The sequence below is a fragment of the Streptopelia decaocto genome (genome assembly GCF_964273445.1).
Source record: "Streptopelia decaocto genome assembly, chromosome: 1".
NCBI lineage: Eukaryota > Metazoa > Chordata > Aves > Columbiformes > Columbidae > Streptopelia > Streptopelia decaocto.
The window spans coordinates 13,828,926-13,844,761 of record NC_138663.1 but is presented as its reverse complement, the minus strand read 5'-3'; the positions used below and the strand labels follow the sequence as shown (position 1 = coordinate 13,844,761).

The following is a 15,836-nucleotide window of genomic DNA, read 5'->3' as shown; positions in this document are numbered from 1 at the left end:
ATTTTCTTATAAGAAATCTATCTATTAAATCTTTTGACTGGTCCTAAAAGGGGAAAAGGGAGAAGACTGTTTTATGTCTTATACACATAAAAGTGTCAAGAATGTTGCTTCAACTAACAAAGAAACCTCTAGGTGCTATGGCTGTAATAAAAATACAGGGTGTTTCAGAAAGATGGACCCAATTTCAAAGCAGTGATTTCAAATTGGGTCCATCTTTATGAAACGCCCTGTATCAGGATATATTTCAACTATTCTAAAGAAATCATTTCAGGTGGGAGCATCCTCTCAAGGAGAACTGGGAGGCTATATGGGCACTGTGTGTCTGCCTTTAAACCTTTAAACTGCTTGAGTGTGTCATTTATGAGTGAAATAATCTAGTGATTTGTCCATTGACATAAAAGAAATTTGTGTCAGAAAAATGCAGCCAAATACTCCCTCACTCCCAGATGATGAAAGGATACATATTTTTAAAATTTGAGGGTTGTTTGTACATTACTGTAAATAATTTATAATGTATTTAACATTATTCTAGATGAAAGGAAACTAAAGCGATATAAAGTTTGGTATTAAATAATATGAAATAATTCCTTATGTTCTCTCTGTTTCCTCTCATTCCTCTCCTCATTCCTCACCCATTCCTCTTTTCTGTTATATTTGTGCTTTCTCCTATGCTGATTTTAAAGGACAGTCTCATTCTGCTTGTCTATTCAAAACATTTCCTTTCTTTTATCTTTCCAATTATTTCTTTAAATTTTACTTTTTCTATAACTTTTTCATATTCTCATCCTCTTATTATCAGTTCTTCCATTCTCTCTTTCTTAAGCTTTTCCCCTATATGGGCTCCTTGCTTAGTCTAAATTATATATCAGTCTCATAAAATCAGTCTTATTTAGTCAGATGACTATTTTTTCACAGGCCTGGACACAGTGTCCTTGAAATTCTTCTTGGTCCTTCTAACCAATTCAGGGTAGAAAAAAAGTCTTATTTACATCACTGTAATTTTTTAAAATAATTATATGGAACTCACATACTTTGCTACTTAAACAACTCTAAACATTACTCAATAATATTGAGTATTATTAAATAACACAATTTTTCTTCTATCTCCTCTAAAATTCCTCTTGAATTCACATGTGTATTAATTATCTAGTAATATAAGCCCACTTGAGATGAGTGAGTAAAGCTCTACAACTGCACAAAAAATTTTAGATTGAATTTCCTGAAATACTGATTAAAGGGCTGACTCATCTACCAGACTTCGATCTTAAAGCTCACACTGTTTCTGCTCGGTATCAGCTAAGAGAATCTGGGGAATGGTATTTTTCTCCTATGTTCCTATTGAAGAAATATTCCTCATTCAAAAACACGCAATGCTAAAATGGACTGCGACAACTCAGTGACAGCTGTGGTTAGAGCTCACTGCCTCGGGTGAGATCCAAACCCAAATCAACCCCTTTATACTGTGTGAAAGGACAAGAGACCCATAATGAGACCCTTAAAGATTAAGTTGTGTTGCAGAGGATTGTCTGAGTGCCAATGTGAGGCTCTAGTAGAGGCGTGTGTGTGTCTGGCAGGTAGCAGCATCGTGGGGATTAGGGAAGGGAACACCAGCAGAGAGAGAAGTGGAATTCTCTGCAGCTTTTTACTCCAGAAGCTGCAGGATGCTGCCCTAATGCAACCAGGTCATGACAACATCATTGTTTTAACCCATCTTCCCCTTGCTATGTAGTTTTGCTTTTTCCTTTCTTGGGTCTTTCAGAAGAGCAGATGTGAAACCAGCTCCCCTGTGCAGCATGTCAGGTCAGATGCGGTACCCGAGTATGGACGGCTTGAGTGGCAAGCGTGACTCTGCTTGGCTTTTGCTCTCTGGAGACTATTTTAATTTGCAAGACTTAGGAGCTTGCCTAGGAAAAGTTAAATATTCTGACTAAAGGTCTTTTAACTACTTAAAAAGCCAGATTTATATTTATTCAGTGTGATTCCAAGTGAAAAAATTCACAATAATTAACTGCTATTGTAAAAATGATTGCAGAAGCTGCATCAGTGTGCTTCTCCAAATTTCTCTAAATCACGTGCGAAGTGCACAATGACTGGTTTGTAGAATAAGGAAATTACAGGAATGCTTCCTTCAAATGTGTTTTTCTTCTTAATAAGTTGTGAAAGGTCAGCTATTGCTAAACGCTGACATTCTGTGTGAAAGAGAACTGGCCGCTCCGGCTATCGGCAGCCCGGACCACAACTGCTGTTGCTCTCCATGCGCGTCTTCTCTTCGGTCAGGACAACGCAGAGACAGCCAAAAGTGCCTAAGTTTAGTCATGGCTTATGTGAACAAAGATCCTTAATGGATTAAAGATGTTTATATGAGCTTTCTACTTTTAGACTCAAGAACTTGATGGCATTTTTAGAATCCCATATTGAAAATGTGGAAATCCCCACTTACAGCCACTGCACAGCAAAAGGGGTAACTGATACCTGCTCCACAAAAGGCCGTGTTTGCCTCTTCCACAAGAGTGAGAGCAGCTTGCTTAGAATAGGTTTTATTGACCTTTTAGCAAATCTAAATCAAACCAAATCTGTCTCAGAGCTGGCAGCTGAAACCAAAGTAACTCCCAAGGTCGCCCTTTACTGTTCCTCTTGTTTCCCTTTCCCTTAGTGCAAATAAAGAACATCTGATTTTATAATATTATCACAGAAGTGAAAACTGTAAGTGCAAACCATCTCATTATCTGTATTGAAGTGTAGTGGTTTGAACTCTAACATCTGGTTGAGATCTGAGAAAGATACCATGAGGTTGTGTGTATCGTCTTTGAACGGCTTCCAGATGTCTTGTTCAGTGCCATTTGTTTTGCACCTTATGAAATGCAGATTTGCAATTGCAGACATGCAACATGTGCCTATAGTTAGCCTGCTGTATTTATTTCATATATAGCTGTAAAGAATTTTTAAGTGAAGTTAGTCCTTGTGAAACCGGTATAACCTTTTGCCTTATGAGTTATATCGCACAAGTAGTTGTGGTGGGATTGTTCAGCTATATTTTATATGAGAAAGTAGTTTCTAATGTGTCTTCCTTCACATACTTCATTTTAAAATCTGTCTGAATAAACAAATATTCCTATAATGTACAGGAAATAATAATACAGAACTCCTTGAGTTGTTAGTTTTGACCTTCTAAGAGCCTCAGGAGGAAAAATCGTACTTTAATAATTAAAAGCAAAACCAGTAATATTAAATCTACCCTAATGACCCTATTAAAATCAGTGGTAGATCGATTTTTTTCCTTCAGCAAGGTCAGAATTTCACTCAGAAAATCCTCTGTAAGTTTAGAAGCTACTATTTGTGATTATTTTTTAAATGATGGTTTAGTTGCTGAAAAACATAACCCTTATAAATTCAGTACTTAAACTGGGCTTTGTGAAGTTTAGTGTTTATAGTTAAATTATTAAAATAGAATTTGAGAAACTTGGGTATGTTGCTGAGGAACTTACTCAACAAAGAACTCTTGGACTTGCCGTTGTAACAAGACAGAAAATTCATTTTTTTAATGTGCGCGACTACTTCAAATAGGTTATCTGCAGTTTACATTTTTCACATCTTTTGTTTGAATCACTCAGTGTGCTTCATTTATTTTTGTAGGCAGAAGCCATCCCTAAAAGTAGTGGAGTATTATTAGAAAGGCGACGAGAACTGAAGAAGGAAATAGAAATGATCAAGAGAAATTTAGCCGAGCAGGTGCTGAGTTCTGTTCTCTCATACTTCTTCACTGTAGCAGTTGGGTTTCAATGATGAGAATACAGGGACTGTTTGAATAAAAAATGATGGGAGTTTCTCGTTGCAGCTTTCTGGTGAAAAAACATGCAGTAGTATTTGTTCAATTTTAAAACCCACTTGTCATTTTTAAACACCATTTCTCAGTGTTACTGGTCACATACTGGAAGGCAGAAAACAAACCTGCTTTCTAGGTTAAGCCTTTCTGAATATCATTAACTACATTTCATCTAGAAATATGATGGGTATAAATTTCCTTCAGATATGGCACAGAGTCTTGTTGAAACAAGGGCAGTTCAACCTTTGTACATTATAATTTTTTCATCTTCATGGTTTTGTCATTTGTGGATGTCTGTGTATAGGCAGCACAGCCATATATAGTGTGGAAATGCAGATGTAAGACTTTGTAAGAAGCAATATATTTCAGAGATACCTTCTTCTTAAGCTCATACCTCCTTTTTACCCTTATATCCATTTTCTTTTTGTACTGCCTTTGAATTCGTTATCATTATCACGTAGGATACAGCTTGTCTTTGAATACATTCCCGTTTGGTATCTTCATGTCACTTTTTGTGTATGAGATATATATTTAATGTGCCACAATAGTCAATAACAATCTAGTCATGTAGTAAGTGGCATTTAGGAAGTCATCAATTCAGCTCCTCCTAAAGACGTCATCCTATTCTGGGTGGAGCAAGTAGTTCTTTAGAGTTCATTGACTATATTGACTGAATCCCCAACAACTCTATGCATCTCGATACTTTGTTCTGTTTTATACACCTAAATTTGGTCTCTGGATGTAAAAGCTCGATGTCTTCCATTGTGTAGTATGGCCATGTCAGGATCTGGCAGTAAACATCTTTTAAAATGATATGGCCATAAGGAACCATTCTGTCCAATGGGCAATAGCTGGAGGACATCCTAGGTTGAGGAACAGAAATGCTTCTAGGTGATAAAATACTTGGGCGTGTTATTATAGGGATTGTGCATGGTGTTTCAGCTGGTATTTTAAATTTTATTTATTTGAATCCATGTAGTCTGTAAAGTATTTCCAACTTTGAGTTTGCCAACAGTGATGCATCGATGCATAAGAAATTGAATTTAATTTTCTTTAGGAAATGATATCAGATATGGATGCCCGCACACTGGAAAAATGTATTGCTGAAGAAGGCCGGCTTGTCAAAGAGCAGGAAAAATGCAGAGACGAGTTATCCAGACTTGCACATCTGACTTTGCTCAGAGTTGAAGAGAAGGAAAGGAAATGTAGGGAGGTTCAGAAAGCCCAGGTAAAAGATTATATAATTTGAAGAGTCTTCTAATGTAAAAGCAAGTATATGGAGAATTTAAATTGCTAGTGAGGAGGGCTTTATGGACTGTCATTTCCCACTTTACTCTGAAGTTCCATCACAACAGAGGAAGCTCACAATACTGTGTTGTTTTACTGGCAGTTTATGGTGCAGTGCAATACTATATTAAAATATCATGCCACAATTGAAATAAGGTATTTGAAAGGACATCTTCCTTCAAGCCTATGGCATAAAGAGGCAGAAAAGCAGATAGACAGCCTCAGCTGAGAGTTTCAGTACAAATATGTGTTTAATTTTACAAACACATGTACATCAAAACAGTATTGCTACTCATTCCAAGGAGAGGCAGCATTTTTTATCTTCCTGACACATTTCCAGGTGTAAATTGTTACGTTAATGTGAAGAAAGATGGAAGGAAAGCTTTTCCTACTGTCACAGAAACTAGGACTGATTGGGTTTGCTGCCTCCACTTTGCTGGCATTGTAATACCATATATGTGCTGTGATGTTCCACAGTTTATGCTGACTACCAGGTTTGTATGTGGGAATGAACTATTTATGCTTCCACAATGGATGTCTGTATTCAAATAAATGAGAGCAGCTACCCTTCCAACCCTTTGGGCATCTTTGTCTATAAAAATAAAGTAAATAAACATGTCAGGCTTTGCACCTTCAGTAAAAATCAGTCCATGAACAGATGAAACACTGAAAGAATACAAAGTAATGGACACACACACACAGAGATTTGCAAGCCAACATCCACCACCTTTTTTAATACCAATTTTCTTCTCATACCTGAGGGAAGTGAGAAAAGGGCTGTCCAGTGGAGCCTATTCAGGCTATTAAAGACTGAACACAACTGAAATCAAAAGGTCCAGAGACGTAACAAAATGTTAATGTACCATTCTACCCAATCATCATTAATTGCTTAAAAGTTTTATTTGAAAAGGTACCATTTCAGTAATAAATATGCCAAATAATTACATAGTGATGCAACCAACAGGCTGATCAATAGAAACAGTAGAACTCCAGATACAGAGGACCAAGCATTTTAAGATGCAGCATCAAATTATCTACATTAATTACAGCCATTGTAAATCTAATATACATAAAAACCTGTTCTTTAACGTTATTACAATAAAAGCTTTTCATTATAATTAGAATAAGTACTTTTAGAATAATCTTACCCCGCTGTCTTCCTCATCTAAGAGGAATAGCTGTTCTGAGTCATTCATTTGAAGATATTTCATTGATATAACTAAAGTGCTAACTGAATTCTATTTAAATTTCAGGTACAACTCCAAAATCTTATTAAAGAAATAAAAAGAAAGGATCTTGAAATAAGACAGTGTAAAAAGAGGAAAAGAAAAATCCAAAGAGAGTAAGAAAATAATGATTAGCTAAAAAGTGTTTTTTAAAGCAATTTTTATCCAATGTATGCATAAAAATATAATAATTCTTTCTTTCACACTTGTCATTTCTTCAGAGTCCAAGGATTTTCTCAAATGCATGATGTTATCCAAAGCGAAAAGAATAAATGTATAAATTTGGTGAACGCTGCTCAGCAGAAAATAAGTGAAATTAAAAACCAGACCAAATTGCTAGGAAATGAAATAGCAGACTTAAGGAATATTATTATGACCAAGGAAAGGTGAGTTTTAAGTAAGCTGAAGGTCACAATTTACTGATGTAAGATTAGAAAGAATCTCAAGAGATAATCTAGTTCAACTTCAGCTATGCCTGTATCGTCCTTTATAAGCTCTTATCCTGATTTTGAAAATCTGATTCAAAGACATATAGTGACACCCTTACATACTCTGTTCCAATTTCTTGTCACTCTAACCCTTCACAATTACACTGAGGATCACTGCACGACATGAAGCACTTTTGAAGTCTGGCTACTGTCACGTTCCTGTCCTTTGAAAGGGATAAATTGTCATTGAATTTCCTTCGTATCACAGTTGTTGAGCCTCTGGCATCTGAATTATCGTGCTGCTTCATTCAATACGAACAACACTCTTGTACTCATACTTGCTTATCCTTAGACAAAAAGAGGTTCAATACATATGTGATTCCACAATAGACTGGTACATGGTACTATTAAATGAGTCACTAGCTTGTAATGCAGCTGTCTAATTATTAAATTAGAACAAACTGGATTTCTTGGTTCAAACTCAAACTGAAGATTATTGGGTAGTGTTTATTTCAGATCAAACAAAACATGGTTTCAATTTCCAGGCAATCCTAGTCAAAATGAAAGGTTACAGTCACAACAAAGGGGATGACATGGACAGTGGGTGCATGTGACTCTATTTTTTCCTAGACCATTATTTAGTGGTGGTGTCTTTTTACCATCTTTTGTCGTCCTAGTGATGATACTCTGCAATACAGACAGAATAACGTTGTCTCTGAAAAGCTGGGAATGTAGGAAACTAGTGAATAGTTAACTGTGTATGCAAGACAGCACAGCCAAAACTGAGTAGTTTAAAAATAACTTTATTTTTTCCCAAAACTTTTGGTTTTTCTGTTTTTGTTTTTGGTGCCAAAATATTCTACAACCAGGCCAAAAAATGCACTCAGGACACGTTTACTGAAAGTATTTTGTGAACCTCCAAGTAGTTTGATTTCAAAGTCATGCTAGAGGCAGCTAGAAAAGAGGTGATCCAAATGTTTTATCAAGATGCACAAGCTGATGTTTTGTGCTAAAATTTTTGAGGCCTTCCCTATCAATTGCTGCTGAAAGGAGCGAGGGACAGGGCAAAGCTAAAACAGTTACATATTGTCTAGAGAGCAGAAATACCGAATTATTGTAGATGACCCTACTCCAGTAAAGATCCAACAGGGATTTTGACCTCTGCAAACCTAGATTTAAAACTAGCAAGAGGTACTGAATTATCAGTAATTCTCTTGCCTATGGAAAATATTTTTAATCCCAGTAACAGCCTTTAGTATCATAGTATCACTGATTTAAGTGCAACCTATGGAGGACAGATAGAATATCAGTCCAAATAAGAGAAAGGCTTTTCAGAAAATATTTAATAACACATTGCATTTCTGCAACACTGTCATGCTTGCAGTCTGAAACCGGCTTCACAGAAGTTTAATTCAATTCAGCAATACTCCGTGGAACTGGACAGGGTTATCCACACAGGGAAAATGAAGCAGAGAGAAGCTCCCTGCGCTGTACAGGGCAATCCAGCCCACGAGGGGAGGCAGGATAGTTCATCCGCATTCTGCATTTTAACAGGAGACCATGCTGCTCCTTTCACACCTCTTCTGCATGTCGATGTGAATATCTCCCCCATGTAGATAAAGTAGTGATACTTGATCATGAAGTGATAGTTCCAGCAACCAAATGCAGTAATTCTGAGTTCCGTGTCGTGAGCAAATAAATGATCCATGCGGCAACAATCTGGATTTTAAGTGAGGGACCATCATCTAGTGGCCAGCAAGGTTGCTGGAAATAAAGAGTTCTGTTCTTCATTTTTATGGGTCTATAATGTTATTATGTCACTAAGCTTTCAGTGTGATTTTTTTTTCCTCATCTGTCAAACAGGGAAACATAAGTTTCTTTCTTGTGTGTTATGTTACATGGTTTTACAAACAACGAACTTTGAGACCTTTAAATCACAAGCACACATTATTTAAACATCTCTTTTTAAAGAGAAGGGCAGGATTTCTGCACATCAAGAATTTACATCACAGTTTATGCTTCTGCTCTTGCACTTCGTTTCTTAGAGCCCCTTGGGCTACCCAGTGGAGAAGAAAAGAGCTCTAGTGCTGTTCTCCATTTACAGCATTTTTCTTGGGCCATAATCCAGTTCTCTTCAAGCTGGAAAGAGCTTGCAGAGAGAAGCTGTTCTTGCAATGCTTCTGGGAAGCAGAGTGACACAGAGGATCCTTTGTGTATTCGAGAAATTAGTTTAAGCTCTGCTTTTAATTGTTGAAATTGCTTTCAAAATTGAAAGGACTAAAAACTTGCGTACTTTTCTGTTATGTTAAAGAAAATTGCAGAAACAACATCTGAAGAATAAAAATAATGTCGCAATTACAGACAGTCTCAAAAATGATTGTCGCAAAATTGCACAAAGCATGCATGAGATGGAAGAAAAGAAAAAGCAACAGGCTCTGGATCTCGAGAGGCTCAACGATATGGTCACCCGCGTCGAGGAGGAAATGGAGCAGCTACGCAAAAAATATGAAAGGGCTGTTCAGGAACAAAGTGAGAGGTATACATGTGAATTTGACGTAATCTGGTGTTTAATTTTGATATTAATGAATCATCAATATTTTCCAACTTATGAGCACTCTAAATTAGCAATACTAAAAGACTGGCTCACTACAATGTTTCACTGAACAGTCTGCTTCACTGGTGAAGGTGTTCATTCTTCAGAACTATTATTAAAAAGTATGTTGGACTGGCCATTGAATGCCTTGAGAGCCTGGAGCCTCCTGCTCCATTTGTGCTTTGTGTGCTGGTACGGTATGAAAATGCAGAAGACGTAAAGCTCCCCATCATGCTGGAGAGCAGTCAGACAGAAAGGGACCTGGGGGTACTAATTGACAGGAAGCTCAACAGGAGCCATCAGTGTGCCCAGGTGGCCAAGAAGGCCAATGGTATCCTGTCCTGTATCAAAAATAGCGTGGTCAGCAGGACAAGGGAAGTGATCCTTCCCCTGTACTCTGCATTGGTGAGGCCACACCTGGAGTATTGTGTTCAGTTCTGGGCCCCTCAGTTCAGGAAAGACATTGAAGTGCTGGAGCGGGTCCAGAGAAGAGCAACACGACTGGTGAAGGGACTTGAACATAAGACCTATGGGGAGAGGCTGAGGGAGCTGGGGTTGTTTAGTCTGGAGAAGAGGAGGCTCAGAGGTGACCTCATCACTCTCTATAACTACCTGAAGGGAAGTTACAGCCAGGTGGGGATTGGTCTCTTCTCCCAGGCAGTCAGCAATAGGACAAGGGGGCATGGGCTTAAACTCTGCCAGGGGAAATTTAAACTGGATATTAGAAAGAGATTCTTTACAGAGAGAGTGGTCAGGCATTGGAATGGCTGCCCAGGGAGGTGGTGGACTTGCCGTCCCTGGAGGTTTTTAAACTGAGATTGGACATGGCACTTAGTGCCATGATCTAGTAAATGGACTGGAGTTGGACCAAGGGTTGGACTTGATGATCTCTGAGGTCTTTTCCAACCCAGTCGATTCTGTGATTCTGTGATTCATTCTTAAATGAATGCTGTGGAAAGCCAGGAGAGCTTTTAAATTATATGAGAGATTAGTTCAACCTTTGTAATTGCTTGTTCTCTGATTTTTACATTGAAATCATTTTCTTACCTATTTTAAATATTGTCATGGTATTAAAATAAAATTTGTAAAACCTTTGTACATTTTCGCAAATTATTACTACCTTTCAAAGCTGACAGTTATATTCTTGAATGGAAGACACTGAATATGAGTTGAGTGTTTTTAAATTTAACCATCTCCTTGTGGGCTTATTGCAGTGGTCTTCTGCTCAGAGATCGAGAAGAAGAGCTGTGCATTTTATACGAAAAAATAAACATGCAAGAAATGTTGTGTAGAAATGGAGATATTGAGATACAAGTTCTGGATGAAAAGATCAGATTTCTGAAGCTGAAGGTAGCTGAGAAAAAGAGACAGATTAAATTGTGGCTCAAAGCGCTCCCAATGAAGAAGGACCTGGATGCACATGTGGTGGTACTTCAGATACAGGTTGGTGGGAAAACAAGCCCTATTTACTTGTATTATTCTATATTTTAGAACTTCAGTGGTACAGGTGTCTAGCAAAGCACTGATGCATGTTTGTAACTTCAGAAACATGAATTTCTCCAGCTTTGTGTAACTGGCTGGTACACTTTGTCATGCACATGCCAAACGCTTCCTGGGTATGGAATCCCAGCTCAGCCTCCCCATCGCCTGGCATGTCATTCTGACTAAGCTGGAGAATGGGAGTCATGGGGAAAAAATGGGAATGTAGATAAAATTTGTTAAAACTGTATTGATGGGGGTAGGTGGACGGGTGGGAGATATACTTCGCTCTTCAAATTTCTAAAATAATAACTCAATTCACACTTGACCCTGAGCCTACTCTGGAAACTCTGCTGCCTACAATGAGATAATCCACATATATTTTCTACACAAAAACAGTGTAAGTTTTAGTTCTAGTTACACCATGACATTAAACAGCTAACAAACTGCAGTGTTCATCATTGTTTGGGACATTCTTTCCTTGCTTTCTGAAATGGCTCATTTACTTCTGACCTTATCTCCAGATGGTAATTTTTTCCATACATATTATGTTAGTGTCTGCACAAAATCCTAAGTTAGGGTGTACCATTGCCATTTGCAATTGCATCGATGGGAGCCCTGACTCACTGACAACTAGTGCTTGCACTTAGTGCCATGATCTAGTAAATGGACTGGAGTTGGACCAAGGGTTGGACTTGATGATCTCTGAGGTCTTTTCCAACCCAGTCGATTCTGTGATTCTGTGATTCATTCTTAAATGAATGCTGTGGAAAGCCAGGAGAGCTTTTAAATTATATGAGAGATTAGTTCAACCTTTGTAATTGCTTGTTCTCTGATTTTTACATTGAAATCATTTTCTGATCTTTTCAAAATATCGTATGCTTTGCTAAAAGAATAAAACATTATACAATACCTTATGCAAATTGTACCCCGAAGAACTTTCCAGGGCCGTTACAGATTTAAATGATGAACAGAGGGTGTTTGAAAAAATATGATAGACTAAAAAAAAAACCAAAAAAAGGAGTTTTCAGGTAAGATTCAGAATGAGATTGAGAGTCATTGAGTCAAACACAGTGATAAAATTCAGATGATTTATGTGAACCGACACAGTCAATCATGAAACTTAGATGTTTCTGTTCTGCATTCCTAAAACTGTCTTCTTTGTGCTGATGGTTCATGTGAAGCCTGAAGTCATCATTAAAGGAGGGTATTGCTACAGATGCTTTAAATCTTTTTGCAGTATTGACATAAAATTAAAAAGTAGGAAAATACAGAGTAATGCAATATTACATGTGGAGTAGTCTTAATAAAGGTTCCCAAGGCAGAGATTTTCCAGTAAAAAATCCAAACAAACAGTTATCAGCCTTTAAAATGTAACTAGATACTGCGATTACCAAAAATTACCTAGTTCGAACTGGCCCTAACCCATCCATCTCCTTATGATCAACCATTCCAGCATTAATACCCTTCCTCCCACGGCCAGTAGCCATTATTTCTAGTGAGAAACAGTTTCAAATTGTTTGGCTTTTTCTCTATGATTTAAAGAAAAGCCATAAGCCTGAGTCTGAATCCTGGTGTTGGTTGCCGAATTCAGAAGCTAATTCCTATAGCAGTTACAGATTTGGCCCCATGCTGGAATCTGACTCGGCACCTGTTCAGTTATGATGTGCAAAGGATCTTGCGATAACGATCATTTGCACAAGACTTTGACTTGATGTGGTGAATAGAGATCTCAGTCACTTGTGTCGCCTGACACCACGCTGAAATCTGAGGAGGTGGTAACGGGAGCTCCCTTTCAGCTGCCATTTCTCTGTCTTTCAATGTAGGTAATTACACACGTCCAAAGGGAAGACCGGTGCACTACAGGACTATGAAACCCCGATTTCTATCAGAGGCCCTTAGACCTCCTGTAATGGAGGCTGTAAATCTCATTTCTAAGTCTCCTTTTAGTTTTTATTACTTCATTCTGCTGTGACCTTGTGTAGGAGCCTGCACCTTAACTTTGTATTAGGAGCCCACAGAACAAATTATTCACATACGTGAACCAGAGCTCTTTATTAATGGAAAGAGTTGGCTGTCTTTGCCTCCAGAGGGAGATGCTGATAACCCTACTTAGGGAGCACAATATTCCTTTTGGAATTCTCAAGGGACCTACCTCTCTCCATCACCTAGATAGGAAACGTTCAATCACGTAAGAAGGATGCTTCAAAAGGCTCCTACATTTAAAATCTAGTTTAGACCCTTTGAATTAGGCAGGCTCAATCCCGTACCTGTACCTCTTATAATTTTATTCTTCCTTTTATTCCTACCCTTCCTGTCTCCTTAGGTCTTGGGTATTTTTCAGACTTGTTCATCTTATTCCTATCTGTACTATTTTATTCCTCTCCTGCTTTCTGCAACCTACCAATTACCCCAGAACTTTTTTCCTTTTTCACTCTTCACAGGTGAATTAAACTTTCTAGTATTAAATGCTGAATGATTTTCCAACAACAGATATCCATCATTGGTAAAAATTGAAACACATAAAATACATAGAGAGAACTCTAAAAGGAAAACAAGATCCAGTCTCACAAAATAGAAAAAGTTTAAGTATTTGTTGTTTGTTTGCATTGACTGAGATCTTTTGGCTTTTGTAGAGACACTGTTTGAATCTAAGTATCACATGTTCTCAATGGATGCTTTAATCATCATTAAATTAGCTGTTTCTGAGATGGAATATCTATTTCTGTTAGACATATACCTCTTGGAAGAACAGATGGATGAATAAGTCTGTGTATTCAATAGGCTGCAGGAGCTGACCCCATATCTCGGTGGCCGTGGAGGCCTTTGGGAAGGGGAAATCACAGGTCAGGGCTGGGTGTCAGTTCAGGAAGAACAGAAATGCCATCTGGGTGCCCTGTACTCCCTTTATCTGACACAAAAATACCTGGGGCGATGCTAAGGTGGCTTTCCCTGGGCATAAAACTATGTAACTTTTAATTGGGACTGCACATCAAGGGGCTGTTCCTGCTGACTGAAATGACCCGTTAAAACTAATCTGCCTCCATGCATCGCTGAGAAATACTTGGCATTAATCATTAATTAGTCCAACACTTAGACCTGCTGAGCTGTCAAGACACTGCAGATGAGCTTAACCTCATTCTACTTATGTAGTACTCACCTTCTATTTTCATCAAACCCCGTTTCCTTAGCTTGTTTATGAAAATGTCATATGAAACAGTATTGAAGCCAGGTAAAAATTAAGATCTGTGATACCTACTGTTTGTCATCCACACACCTCTTAAATTATTATAGCAAGAAAATGGTCTGGTTTGGCATGACTCAACACACCTGTTGGCTGTTATCTCAACCATTCTTCTAGCACCTACAGAGAAAGCTTAATAATTTCTTCCAGATTTATTCTTCAGAAACAGAAGATAGTCCCATAGCTCTTTCCCCCCCCCCCCATCTTTAAAAATCATTATAATATTCACCCTTTTCTAGCGGTCTGTGTACCTCACCTACCTTCCCTGACATTTCCATTCAGACCAGTCCCTTTATCTCGCTATGTGTTCCCTCTCATCTCTTCATTCTTCAACAATTCCTCCTGACTATTACAATCAAACGTAGAAAAGCCTCTCTTGCAGAGCCTTTTCCTATCCCCTGTGTCACATCCACTCCAAGAAAGAACTTTTTTGGTTTTAAGACTAGAATCTCTTGAAACTCAGATAAAGTCTTGTCCAAGGAAAACACTACACATGAGGGGAAAATAAAGAAAAATGCCTATCATCACATGGTTGAGCACACACAGAACAGTGTGGTTATTTATAAATGTGCTTGGTTGTCCATTTTTTTGGATTAGCCTGCTTCTAATCATTCTCAATTCTTATTGCATTTAAAGTAAGCCTAGTATTTAAGATCAACACAAAACTTTTTATGGATTGTTTTCTCCTGGTTTGGGCAATGTTTTTGCTGCTTTAGTCCTTCTTCACTAAATTATCTATTCAATCTTCCAGAATTTCGCTTGGCGAGCTGTCCCTAATCTCATTAAGGTACCGCTGCCTCCAACGAGGCATTTGCAGCTGAGCCAGTGATTGAGAAATTTGGCCCAGACAGCAAACACCCCTGGAAGCAGAAAGCATAGCTGCATCCTGTTGTTTGTCCTGGTACTGCTCTTACGTTCTTCCGCCCTGTGTATTAGTGGCCTTGAGTTTTAGTTTATAACTGAAATCAATCTTTCAGTACCCAGTTTTGCACTGAATGGTGTTCACTTTAAACTGAATCATGATTTGACAAGGAAATTGTTCATTACAATTATTTAAGGTTTTTATTTTGCCTGCTCTCAAAGTGTGAAAGAAAGAGATGCATGACCATGTTTTTACCAGAAAAATAAGTGTTTAGGACAAGTGTTCTGGTAATGCTCTGTAATCACTTGAGAAGATCTGTTAGTTTTCCCTTTTCCAGTTAAACATGACTAGTTAACTTCCAGTGAACAAACACCATCCCCGCAGCAACATCTAAACATTTACTTTGTCTTTTTGCTGACTGCTCATGACTTTAAGAGCCGGTGACCACTTATTTCCTTAATAATATCGCCTGCAATTGATGGTTAGCATTTGGAGCAACTTACTTCAGTCGTGTTATGTTAGAGCTAAGAGATCAAGGTTGGAGTGACAATGCGCTGACAGATGGCCAGGTGCGTACCACAGCACAAAACCCCACCACTGTCAGTCTTGCAAGTCCAAACATGAAGAAATGGTCCCTGTCACTCCGTCTGCCAGAACTGCTGCAGAGCATGGATGTCCATCCAGCGTGTTCTGGGAAGCGTTGTTCCATGGGAAGTTCTCGCATCGGAAAGGTCAGGGAACACCTGCTTCTCTGGGTCCCAGGAGTGCCACATCGCTCAGTGTCACCACTGAGTCACTTCAGGACACGTGCCTGGGAGCTTTAACATGGAAAACCTGGATGCCTATAGGGATGGGACCTTCAGTGCTAGCCAGCAGGGCAGTAGGACTTTCAGA

The 15,836-nt window shown here is 38.4% G+C and overlaps 1 protein-coding gene across 7 annotated transcripts in view; it reads left to right on the top strand.

The window, feature by feature from the left end:
* CCDC146 (coiled-coil domain containing 146) overlaps positions 1–15,836 on the top strand; it is a 79,005-nt gene that overhangs the window by 57,809 nt on the left and 5,360 nt on the right. For all 7 annotated transcript variants that reach the window (XM_082043769.1, XM_082043771.1, XM_082043768.1 and 4 more), the window contains 6 exons: positions 3,634–3,729; positions 4,881–5,051; positions 6,364–6,452; positions 6,558–6,722; positions 9,076–9,300; positions 10,572–10,800. In XM_082043769.1, the coding sequence (XP_081899895.1) occupies positions 3,634–3,729; positions 4,881–5,051; positions 6,364–6,452; positions 6,558–6,722; positions 9,076–9,300; positions 10,572–10,800 (975 nt within the window). The remainder of the gene's footprint in view (positions 1–3,633; positions 3,730–4,880; positions 5,052–6,363; positions 6,453–6,557; positions 6,723–9,075; positions 9,301–10,571; positions 10,801–15,836) is intronic.